Here is a 12,987-nt window from a genome sequence, read left to right as displayed (position 1 = left end):
GTGACGTCACTCTTTTGAATTTTCCCGCATCAAAAAATTAACGGAAGCGCGAGAGTATTTTAACTATAAAAAATACACAGAAAATTAAGTAAGAATAAAATGTATTTATGGAAATAAAAGTATAAAATAAAACTAGAATAAAAATTAGGAAATCATAAAAATGTGAAAACACAATTACACCATCAAAAAATGTACCATATAATTGACTCTAAATAAATACATTAAGAGATTAATAAGTATATATCGTAAATATATGTATATTTATAAATGTGTTTTTAAACAGGAAAAACAAAGTAAATTCAAGGCTGCTGTTTCCTGGCTTAATTTATTGTGTATGTACGAACGGCTCGGAACTGAGAATCGGTTCTTTTATCGGTCACCTAAAAGAACCGTTCAAAATACTCGATTCGTTGGCGAACGTCACATCTCCAGCACAGCCTGGGAGGCATTTCAATGAACTGAATGAAGTTAAGACGACATAACTCTCTCCAAGCCTCTTTGGGGAATCACATCTGCCACGGAATGTTTCTAGAAGGTGAGGAAAAAAGTCATTTGTCGTGTTTCAGTGTTTAACTAAGCCAACTATGTTCGAAGAAATGAAGAACCGGAAGTCCATTTTGTGTCGATATGGCGGATTTTCCAGCGCAATTTGGTGACCACGAAATGTTATATGTTTTGTGCTTCTTCTTATTAAACTAAAGACGTAACATTAAATCTATTTTATATTGCAGTGTTTAACTAAGCTAACTATGGTAGAAGAAATGAGGAACCGGAAGTCCATTGTGTGTCGATATGGCGCAATTTGGTGACCACCAAATGTTATATTTGTTTTGCTTCTTCTTGAACTAAAGACGTAACAAATCTAATGTACTCTAATTTAGATTTAATTTAGATTTTAATGTAATTGAAATCTTTTTCACATTGTGGTGGGAAAAATTAAGCAGAAACAACATAACACTGACATGTAGTGCGGAAGTGCGCTGCTTTAACGTATTTACGTTACAAATAACATAGCAATAATACAAATACAAATATAACACTACTAGTAGTAATAATACAACATGAGGATGGGAGTGTATGCGTTTACTTTCAAACAGACATTTTAAAATAAAAGAAGAAAAACCTCCGCCGCTAATTAGCGCCAAACCGGAACCCGGAAGTGGACTACGAGTCCCAGCATGCCTCGGGCGAGCATCGCCCGGCCGGCTCTCAGCACCCCCCCGCCATAAAGAGAACACGCCGCAGTGTATACTGGTCCTCTCCTCTGCGTCCATGGAGCCGCTGCAGGGCCGCCTGTGAGAGTCCGCTCGACATGGCCAAGAACCAGGACGTGGAGCGCATCGCCAAAAAACTGGACAAAATGGTCCACAAGAAGAACACGGTGAGTGAATGAATTGTTGTCCCTCTTGGGCCCCCACCCTCCTGGGGGAAAAAAAATCAATAAAAAAGCTGGCATCAGCAAAAAAAAACGCCTTCGTCACAAAGACAACTAATGCTGAGCTGTGATTGGTCCAAACGACTGTCAATCAAACCACTACGCACCTGCAATCACTTTTAACACAACAATATCTAAATGTTTACATTGAAACACCTTTTAATAAAAGCAATAATTGTTTTACATTCTAATACTTTTTCAATAAAGAGTACATGACGATGAACAGCCTGTCAAGAAAGCAAATACAAATGTTTATTGTAATATTTTTGCAGGTATGTTTATACCTTTTTAAGATGCAGTAAACTTGATTTATTGTTTGCAATTCAGAAAGTAAAAGTGGAACTTTATTGTCACTGTGAGGCATGGCATGGAAGTTAAGATCAGTTCAGCTGCATGAGCAAGGTAATATTCTAGAAATATTACTGTCTGAAATAATATAACAACCCAACTTTTGTTATTTTGGTGGTTGTGTGTTTGGACCAGACCTGGGCAAATTAAGGCCCGGGGGCCATATGCAGCCCGTTGAGCTTTTCAATCTAGCCCACCGGACATTCCCCAAATTTTTTTTTTAGATCTTTAAGATGGAAATTGTAGCCGCCATTATGATGTGCACTCATGTTTTCTAATGACCGTAATTATTCAACTATACAAAGTATTTCAATGGTTGGAACCTGCGCTTATGGATGATATAATCTAATTAGTTACCATGGTCGTCTACGTCACAGCGGCTCAGACGAGGCACCAAGCAGTGTGGGCGGGAAGCGTTTCCACAGACGCGGAAGGAGATTTTCACAACAAAGTTCGAAAGCTTAGTGATATATAGAATAGAAAGTACTTTATTGATCCCTGGGGGAAATTCAGCAAATATCAAATATATCCGATTGTAGGTGGGTTTATTTTGTACCCTTCGCGTTCATATTTCACGGTTTGTTGCCTTTTTGTTGCGTTTCACTTGATTGTAAAATGTGTCAATCGAAAGGGGGTGTGACATTCATATTTTGTCAATATTCAGTATTTTATCCTTCATAGAAACATTTAAAATTCCATTACGTTTTTTAAGGCGGTGTGTCATAACGTTTTTAGCATTCAATCAGACATTATTGTGAGGTTTTGTATTAGTGTTCCTAAAAATAGATATACCGGCCCCCAGACACATTTTTTTCTCTAAATGTGGCCCCCCCGAGTCAAAATAATTGCCCAGGCCCGGTTTGGACTATCGACGGGGTCTTATTTTGAAGGGGCAATGTCATAGTTCAGTTGAAACAAAGCACTTGTGTTAATGTTACGGTAATAATAAAAAGGAAAAAAAAACTAAATGTAAATTTATGAAATATGAATAATATATGTATATTTATAGTAGCATATTTTGATATTCCAGCTGAGTTAGTATCCTGAACACTTTCTGAACATTATTTTAATATGTACATTTTAAAATGTAAATTAAAAGTAGGTGGATAATGCAAGTAAAACCACTCCACCAGGTAGACACACACAAAGTTGCGATAAATGAGAAAACTATTTATGGTGTATTATCATCTGCTTTGGTGGCTGAGAACATTTAAACCATATTTTGATTTGTGATGTCACATTTCAGTTAAAACAAAGCATGTTATGTCATTTTTATGTAGCGATACTTGTGCACATAGGTTTATTTTTACTGCTAACCTGCAAAAGTGACGCTAATATTAAGCCTTATTTGTTGTTTATGGTGTATTAGTGTCCGCTTGGGTCATATAGAACATTCCAGTCCTTCCCACAGGACTGCAATCTATTGTACATATTTGGCCATGACTCATTAAAAAAAAAAACTAGCAAAAAAAACACGTTATGCATATATTTAAAGAGTTCATGAGAATTGAATAAACCTCTATAGCAAAATGAATATGTACTGAAAAATCCAAATTCAAATACATTTACTCTTTATAGGGCTGTGAACTTGACAATACCGACCCCCCCCCCCTGCCCTCTTTGTGCATGAGCTTTGTTAAGTGGAAAATTTCTGACAATTGAAGTTTATTTCTTGTGGGCTGCCACAAATAAATGAATGTATGGGAAACATTTTAAATATCCTTTTCAAAAAAGTAATCACAGATTGTAGTCTTTAAATGCAAATAATAATGAATGAATTTTGAATGTTTTTGTTTTGAATAATGGAAAAAGCAAAGAAATGCAAGCTTGTTACAGTCGACGGCCATGTTTTTTGTTTACAATCGACGAGGGCCTATGGACGTGGAATATTTACACATGTTGTTGTTTTGCAGGACGGATCGTTGGACCTGCTGAAGGAGCTAAAGAACATGACCATGTGTCTGGAGACTCTGCAGGTTTGACACGCCGTGGTCCTCTGGTTATTAGGCAATATGTAGCACGATTTTTGTGTTTCAGTAAAAGAAAACATTTCACATATTTTGCCATAAATATGTCGACATTTAAACGTGTTCAAAGACCGTCAAGTGCCTGCCACACCAAAAGGTGGCGCTAGAACTCTTAAATGTAGGACAGTTTTAGCCAATCAGAAGTTAAAAGAAAGGAATTTCAGGAAAAGACATGATAATAGCAATGCTCAACGGGGTAAAAGGTAAAAAACAGTCCTAGACATATAATGTATATTCGAAAAACGTTGTGTAATTTCTCTCTTTCCAGTCCACAAGAGTGGGAATGTCCGTCAACGCTGTGAGGAAGCAAAGCTCAGACCAGGAAGTTCAGAATCTGGCCAAAGCACTAATCAAGTCCTGGAAGAAATTAATAGGTACTTTGTGTTTGTCTGTCCTGTACAGAATACCTCAAGTAATCATTTTAATGAACATTTCATCCAGTCTGTACAAACCCTGAATAAAAAATCCCCTCAAAATCAGTGCAAAGAATTGCCATTTAGTCAGGATGGACTAAGTTTAGAATTAACAAATGAAACAAAGGTAAACAAAATCCTCTCTGCGTTAACAAGCTCACGATCTAGAGATATATACGGTCTGGACACATTCTTCCTAAAAACGTATAAAGATAGTCTTACTGCTCCTATAACAACATTGATAAATAAATCAATAACAGAAAACACTTTCCCTACCACGTTGAAAACTGCCACTATCATCCCAATCCATAAAGCAGGAAATAAAGAAGACATCAACAATTACAGACCAATTAGCCTTCTCCCCGTTATATCCAAAGCAATAGAAAAAGTGATCGTTGAGCAACTCACAGAACATTTGGACTATAAAGACCTCCTACATCCCATGCAGTTTGGGTTTCGGGCAAATCACTCGACCGAAACTGCATGTTGCCTTCTACTAGAAACAATCAAACAAAACCTTGATAATGGAGGTGTAGTTGGAGCAATATTCTTAGACCTTCGCAAGGCATTCGATACGGCCAGTCACCCCACGTTACTTACAAAATTAACATCTTTTAAACTTTCGACAGATACTCTGGCCTGGATTATGTCATATCTATCTGGTCGGACCCAATGTGTCCGTATTGATAACACAACATCCAGTCTCACTGCTACTGATATTGGCCTGCCACAAGGCTCTAATATCGGCCCTCTTCTTTTCTCCATGTATATCAACCACCTGCCATCTGTATGTGAGGATGTAAATATCCAGATGTATGCAGATGACACGGTTATTTATACTTGGGGAAAGGACGCTGAAACGGTTGCCAGAAAACTTCCAGCAGCCATGGAGAAGGTGGCAAGATGGCTACACGACTCTTGTCTTACATTAAACATTAAGAAAACTGCAACAATGTATTTTGTAAACAAATATAAAATGTCATCCTTTCCAAATATAACGGTTAATAAGGATATAATACAAAATGTTAGTGAATATCGTTATCTGGGTGTCATTTTGGAGCCAACACTTGGCTTTAAAAAACATATCAAACAGATGTGCCAGAGTCTTAAATACAACATAAAAACGTTCAAATGTATCAGGAATTCATTAACACTGGAGGCAGCTCAAACTTATTTTAATGCAATGATTATGTCTCGTTTTTATTATTGTATAACATGTTGGTCGCAGGCACGCAAAATGACACTGAGGCCATTGGAAACTTTGTACAAACAATCCCTCAAAATCCTTGACCGAAAACCACAACACCACCATCATTGTTTAGTTCTCCAAAAATATAGATTGTTAAATTTAGCTAACATTCAAAGATTAGCATCAATACGAATGGCCCATCGAATCTTAAATAACACTGCACCAGCGCCACTTAAGCACTTTGTCCAGTTTACATCTGCTGTGACAACTAGAAACACACGAGCCTCCACCAGGGGGCAGTGTAGCATACCCAGATGTAAAACCTCTTTTGCACAATCAGCCTTTTCATATAAAGCCATAAAGGAATGGAACGACCTCACAACAAACTTGAAAAGTCCAACAGATGACTCTTAATTCACAATTGAAGTTAAAAAGTGGCTTTGGAGCAATCAAAGCTGCTCACACGGTCACTAAGATGGGCATTATGTTTGACACATCAACCTAATGTGTATTATGTTTATCCATGAGAGCATTTTTATTGTAAATTGTGAGGTGTGTGTGTTAAAATCATGGTTGTTTTTACAAATGATGACAGATGTGAACAAAAGCATGTATTGTCTTTGTGTGATGATGTAAATGAGGTGTGGTTGTATTGTATATTAAGTATCTGTCCATGAAAGGGCATTTTATGACTTTTTATATAATACTTGTGTATGTTTTTATTGTCATAATTTTATTGCATGATTTTTGTATCCCTTTAATTTAGGTAGCCAGGGACTGCAGATGGAAATTAGCTATTTAGCTATAATCTGGCACAGAACATATCTGTCTTTGAGCTTAATGTTTCTGTACATTGTCCCTTCAAATAAAGACTAAAAAAAAAAAAAAAAAGTCTCTTCTAACAAAATGTTCCATTGGGGGCGGGGAAAAGTAAATTAAATTCAGTGTAACCTGGGTTTACGCACTTCTTTATTTGCGTACTTTTCGGTTTACGAACATTTAGATCGTGACAAATATGTGTGCGAACCAACGCTGTATTCATTTGGTGTCCCGCTGGCAGCCATTTTGTGCTTGCTCTTACTGACGAGCTTGACAAAATTGTGATGAGACTGGACCTTTCTGGGAAAAAATTACGACAAAGCGGACTTATATCAAAGTGGAGGAGAAGACTACCTCTCGTTTAGTGGCGCCTTTTCCATGAGAACACACACACGGCCGCTGCTTATCCCCCACTGTTTGCTCTAGAGATGTCCGATAATGGCTTTTTTGGCGATACCCGATAGTGTCCAACTCTTAATTACAGATTCCGATATCAACCAATACCGATATATATATACAGTCGTGGAATTAAAACATTATTATGCCTAATTTTGTTGTGATGCCCCGCTGGATGCATTAAACAATGTAACAAGGTTTTCCAAAATAAATCAACTCGAGTTATGGAAAAAAGTGCCAACATAAGTGCATTGTTTTTGTTTTTTTAAATGCCTCAAAACAACAGCTTGGAATTTGGGACGTGCTCTCCCTGAGAGAGCATGAGGAGGTTGAGGTGGGCGGGGTTGATTTAGGGGGTGGGGGGGTAAGGGGTAGTGTATATTGTAGCGTCCCGGAAGAGTTAGTGCTGCAAGGGGTTCTGGGTATTTGTTCTGTTGTGTTTATGTTGTGTTACGGTGCGGATGTTCTCCCGAAATGTGTTTGTCATTCTTGTTTGGTGTGCGTTCACAGTGTGGCGCATATTTGTAACAGTGTTAAACTTGTTTATGCGGCCACCCTCAGTGTGACCTGTATGGTTGTTGACCAAGTATAATGGCATTCGCTAGTGTGTGTTAAAAACAGTAGATATTATGTGACTGGGCCGGCACGCAAAGGCAGTGCCTTTAAGGCACGCCCCCAATATTGTTGGCTGGGTGGAAATCGGGAGAAATTCGTGAGAATGGTTGCCCCGGGAGATTTTCGGGAGGGGCACTGAAATTCGGGAGTCTCCCGGTAAAATCGGGAGGGTTGGCAAGTATGACTGGGAGATGCAACTGCTCTGTACTTCTCCCTACGTCCGTGTACCCCTCCGTACAGCGGCGTTTTAAAACGTCATAAATGTTACTTTTTGAAACCGATACCGATAATTTCCGATATTACATTTTAAAGCATTTATCGCCCGATAATATCGGCACATCTCTAGTTTGCTCCTTTCTGTCCTCTCGTGAGCTGTTCTTTTGCCGATAATGTTCTGTAAGTGGATTTAACTTTTTAAAATGTTTATTATTGTAGCAATATAGTTGATAAAGTTAAGGATTTTTGTGATTTCTGATTGCTCGTGAGGGCACCAAATGGAATTCTGTAAATATGAATAATAGGTTCCAGACTGGACAAAAGTCCATATTTTAGTTAAGGTTTGAACACAGTATATAAAGTGCTATTCAGTACTTAATGTCAAAAAAATGTATGATGAATCAACTGTCTTCTTTTTATTAACAAACCAAAACAACAACAACAAGCTGAACTGTCCTGTGTGCGCTGCTCTGCAAACACGCGCACACATAGGACAGTTAAGCTTGTTGTTGTTTTGGCTTGTTAATAAAAAGACAGTTGATTCATCATACATTTTTTTGACATTAAGTACTGAATATCACTTTATATACTGTGTTCAAACCGTAACTAAAATATGGAATTTTGTCCAGTCTGGAACCCATTATTCATATTTACTTTTTTTTTTTCATGGAGAAAATTGGCTTCACTATACAAACTTGTCAATTTACGCACCCTGTTCAAGAACCAATCATGTTCGGTAATGGAGGTTCCACTGTAGTCTGTTCCAGTGTCAAATGTGACCATCTTAATTAAACATGTGTTTAGTGTGTCCAGCTCAGCTTTCATGAGGTATGCTAACATCAAGCAAGGTATTTCCCCCACAATATTTAGGTCCAATTTCTCATTGTTTGCACCTCAGGCGCGACATCAAATTAGTTTTTTTTTAAATGATGAAACTTTTACCTTTTTTTACATTTCTAAATGTTTTGCGTTTCAGATGGTTCAGAGGGGAAATCGGAGGAAAAAGAGAAGAAGAAGAACGACTCTCCTGTGAGGACGTCGTCGACCTCCAAGGACTCGCGCAGCAGTGAGACGAGGTGTGTCACATGGTCAACGCTTTAAAGTCTAATTTGACAGGATTTAAAAAGTAAATGTTTACATAATATTACAAGTAGTGGAGGGTAAATATATCATTAGCCTCGAGGTTGGAATATAGACACTTAAAGGGCTTTTAGTAAAACACACCATTGTGTGTGTGTGTGTAGCTTTAATACTAATAAGCTGTGTTTGTCTGACAGTGTGAGTCTCTAAGAATGGCTATTGTGGACTTGATCCACTTTTGACAAATACACAAAGTGTGCATTTGTCCTATGTAATAGATGTCATACGTAATGTACAACACATCAATTTTAAGGAGTGGGGCTGGAGGACACAGATGTTGGCAACACTAGCATAACTCAATCAAAACTTTATTTATGCAGCACTTTGCATACACTGGCAACGCAAAGTGCTTTTTGACATAAACACACGCACATCATCATTGACAATAGCAAGACTTTGCATGCAGTGTTTATTACCCCAAATTGGTAGTACCGTATTTTTGACACTATAAGGCGCACTTAAAATCCTTTCATTTTCTCAAAACTCGACAGTGCGCCTTATAACCTGGTGCGCCTATTGTACGGAATAATTTTGGTTGTGCTTACCGACCTCGGAAGCTATTTTATTTGGTACACGGTCACACATAAGAGATACGTGTAGACTGCAATATGATGGCAGTCACACATAAGAGATACGTGTAGACTGCAATATGATGGCAGTCACACATAAGAGGTACGTGTAGACTGCAATATGATTGCAGTCACACAACAGATACGTGTAGACTGTAATATGATGGCAGTCACACAAGAGAAACGTGTAGACTGTAATATGATGGCAGTCACACATAAGAGAAACATGTAGACTGTAATATAATGGCAGTCACACAAGAGATACGTGTAGACTGCAATATGATGGCAGTCACACATAAGAGATACGTGTAGACTGCAATATGATGGCAGTCACACATAAGAGATATGTGTAGACTGCAATATGATGGCAGTCACACATAAGAGAAACATGTAGACTGTAATATAATGGCAGTCACACATAAGAGATACGTGTAGACTGTAATATGATGGCAGTCACACAAGAGATACGTGTAGACTGCAATATGATGGCAGTCACACATAAGAGATATGTGTAGACTGCAATATGATGGCAGTCACACATAAGACATACGTGTAGACTGCAATATGATGGCAGTCACACATAAGAGATACGTGTAGACTGCAATATGATTGCAGTCACACATAAGAGATACGTGTAGACTGCAATATGATGGCAGTCACACATAACCGATACGTGTAGACTGTAATATGATGGCAGTCACACAAGAGATAGGTGTAGACTGCAATATGATGGCAGTCACACATAAGAGATACGTGGAGACTGCAATATGATGGCAGTCACACATAAGAGATACGTGTAGACTGCAATATGATGGCAGTCACACATAAGAGATACGTGTAGACTGCAATATGATGGCAGTCACACATGAGGTACGTGTAGACTGCAATATGATTGCAGTCACACAACAAATACGTGTAGACTGTAATATGATGGCAGTCACACATAAGAGATACGTGTAGACTAATATGATGGCAGTCACACAAGAGATAGGTGTAGACTGCAATATGATGGCAGTCACACATAACAGATACGTGTAGACTGCAATATGATTGCAGTCACACATAAGAGATACGTGTAGACTGCAATATGATGGCAGTCACACATAAGAGATACGTGTAGACTGCACTATAATGGCAGTCACACAAGAGATACGTGTAGACTGCAATATGATGGCAGTCGCACATAAGATATATGTGTAGACTGCAATATGATGGCAGTCACACATAAGAGATACGTGTAGACTGCAATATGATGGCAGTCACACGTAAGAGATACGTGTAGACTGCAATATGATGGCAGTCACACGTAAGAGATACGTGTAGACTGCAATATGATGGCAGTCACACATAACCGATACGTGTAGACTGTAATATGATGGCAGTCACACATAAGAGATATGTGTAGACTGCAATATGATGGCAGTCACACATAAGAGATACGTGGAGACTGCAATATGATGGCAGTCACACATAAGAGATACGTGTAGACTGCAATATGATGGCAGTCACACATAAGAGATACGTGTAGACTGCAATATGATGGCAGTCACACATAAGAGGTACGTGTAGACTGCAATATGATTGCAGTCACACAACAAATACGTGTGGACTGTAATATGATGGCAGTCACACATAAGAGATACGTGTAGACTAATATGATGGCAGTCACACAAGAGATAGGTGTAGACTGCAATATGATGGCAGTCACACATAACAGATACGTGTAGACTGCAATATGATTGCAGTCACACATAAGAGATACGTGTAGACTGCAATATGATGGCAGTCACACATAAGAGATACGTGTAGACTGCACTATAATGGCAGTCACACAAGAGATACGTGTAGACTGCAATATGATGGCAGTCGCACATAAGATATATGTGTAGACTGCAATATGATGGCAGTCACACATAAGAGATACGTGTAGACTGCAATATGATGGCAGTCACACGTAAGAGATACGTGTAGACTGCAATATGATGGCAGTCGCACATAAGATATATGTGTAGACTGCAATATGATGGCAGTCACACATAAGAGATGTGTGGACTGCAATATGATGGCAGTCACACATAAGCGATGCATGTAGACTGCAATATGATGGCAGTCACACATAAGAGATACGTGTAGACTGCAATATGATGGCAGTCGCACATAAGATATATGTGTAGACTGCAATATGATTGCAGTCACACAACAGATACGTGTAGACTGTAATATGATGGCAGTCACACAAGAGATACGTGTAGACTGCAATATGATGGCAGTCACACACGAGATACGTGTAGACTGCAATATGATGGCAGTCACACAAGAGATATGTGTGGACTGCAATATGATGGCAGTCACACATAAGCGATGCATGTAGACTGCAATATGATGGCAGTCACACATAAGAGATACGTGTAGACTGCAATATGATGGCAGTCGCACATAAGATATATGTGTAGACTGCAATATGATGGCAGTCACACATAAGAGATATGTGTAGACTGCAATATGATGGCAGTCACACATAAGAGGTACGTGTAGACTGCAATATGATTGCAGTCACACAACAGATACGTGTAGACTATAATATGATGGCAGTCACACATAAGAGATACGTGTAGACTAATATGATGGCAGTCACACATAAGAGATACGTGTAGACTGCAATATGATGGCAGTCACACATAAGAGATACGTGTAGACTGCAATATGATGGCAGTCACACATAAGAGGTACGTGTAGACTGCAATATGATTGCAGTCACACAACAGATACGTGTAGACTATAATATGATGGCAGTCACACATAAGAGATACGTGTAGACTGCAATATGATGGCAGTCACACATAAGAGATACGTGTAGACTGCAATATGATGGCAGTCACACATAAGAGGTACTTGTAGACTGCAATATGATTGCAGTCACACAACAGATACGTGTAGACTATAATATGATGGCAGTCACACATAAGAGATACGTGTAGACTAATATGATGGCAGTCACACAAGAGAAACGTGTAGACTGTAATATGATGGCAGTCACACATAAGAGAAACGTGTAGACTGTAATATAATGGCAGTCACACAAGAGATACGTGCAGACTGCAATATGATGGCAGTCACACATAAGAGATATGTGTAGACTGCAATATGATTGCAGTCACACATAAGAGATACGTGTAGACTGTAATATGATGGCAGTCACACAAGAGATACGTGTAGACTGCAATATGATGGCAGTCACACATAAGAGATACGTGTAGACTGCAATATGATGGCAGTCACACATAAGAGATACGTGTAGACTGCAATATGATGGCAGTCACACAAGAGATACGTGTAGACTGCAATATGATGGCAGTCACACATAAGAGATACATGTAGACTGCAATATGACTCAAGTAAACAACACCAACATTTTATATGTTCCTATGAAAATATAGAACATTACACACGGCGTGTTAAAAAGTCTATCAAAATGTTTTGGTAGGACTTTGGTAAGCTATGAAGCCACACCACTTGATGGATTGTACTGTGCTTCAACATGGGAGTATTATTATGGTGTGTGTATAAGGTAAGACATATTATTTGGCGTTTTGTTTTGCAATATTATGCAAAAGAAACTTTTCTTACCTTCTGATACCTGCTGATCTGTATTTGGGGTCTGCATAAGTCCTGAAAATGTGCACGCGTCCGCCTTTGTAGTCCGTGCCGACACCGTAGTCGATAATCTTCTTCTTTTTCTCTATCTTCATTCATCCTCCATTGTTGCCATTTCTAATATAAAGTAGTGTAAAGTTCTTACTTATATCTGTCAGTAAACTTG

The 12,987-nt window shown here is 38.6% G+C and overlaps 1 protein-coding gene across 3 annotated transcripts in view; it reads left to right on the top strand.

Moving 5' to 3' along the window:
* Positions 1 to 384: 384 nt before the first annotated feature.
* The window catches only part of tcea2 (transcription elongation factor A (SII), 2), a 32,079-nt gene continuing 19,476 nt past the window's right edge, over positions 385 to 12,987 (top strand). The window contains exons 1-4 of one of the 3 annotated variants that reach the window (XM_062052544.1): positions 385 to 535; positions 3,697 to 3,759; positions 4,079 to 4,184; positions 8,435 to 8,534. In XM_062052544.1, coding sequence (XP_061908528.1) covers positions 3,733 to 3,759; positions 4,079 to 4,184; positions 8,435 to 8,534 — 233 coding nt within the window. In that variant the 5' untranslated portion in view covers positions 385 to 535; positions 3,697 to 3,732. Of the gene's footprint in view, positions 536 to 1,160; positions 1,382 to 3,696; positions 3,760 to 4,078; positions 4,185 to 8,434; positions 8,535 to 12,987 lie in introns of those variants that run through there. The other 2 variants (XM_062052542.1, XM_062052543.1) reach the window with 2 other exon arrangements.

Source organism: Entelurus aequoreus, linkage group LG07 (assembly GCF_033978785.1).
Source record: "Entelurus aequoreus isolate RoL-2023_Sb linkage group LG07, RoL_Eaeq_v1.1, whole genome shotgun sequence".
NCBI classification, from domain to species: Eukaryota; Metazoa; Chordata; class Actinopteri; order Syngnathiformes; family Syngnathidae; genus Entelurus; species Entelurus aequoreus.
The sequence above is the reverse complement of the archived record's forward strand: the minus strand, read 5'-3'. Positions and strand labels throughout refer to the sequence as shown.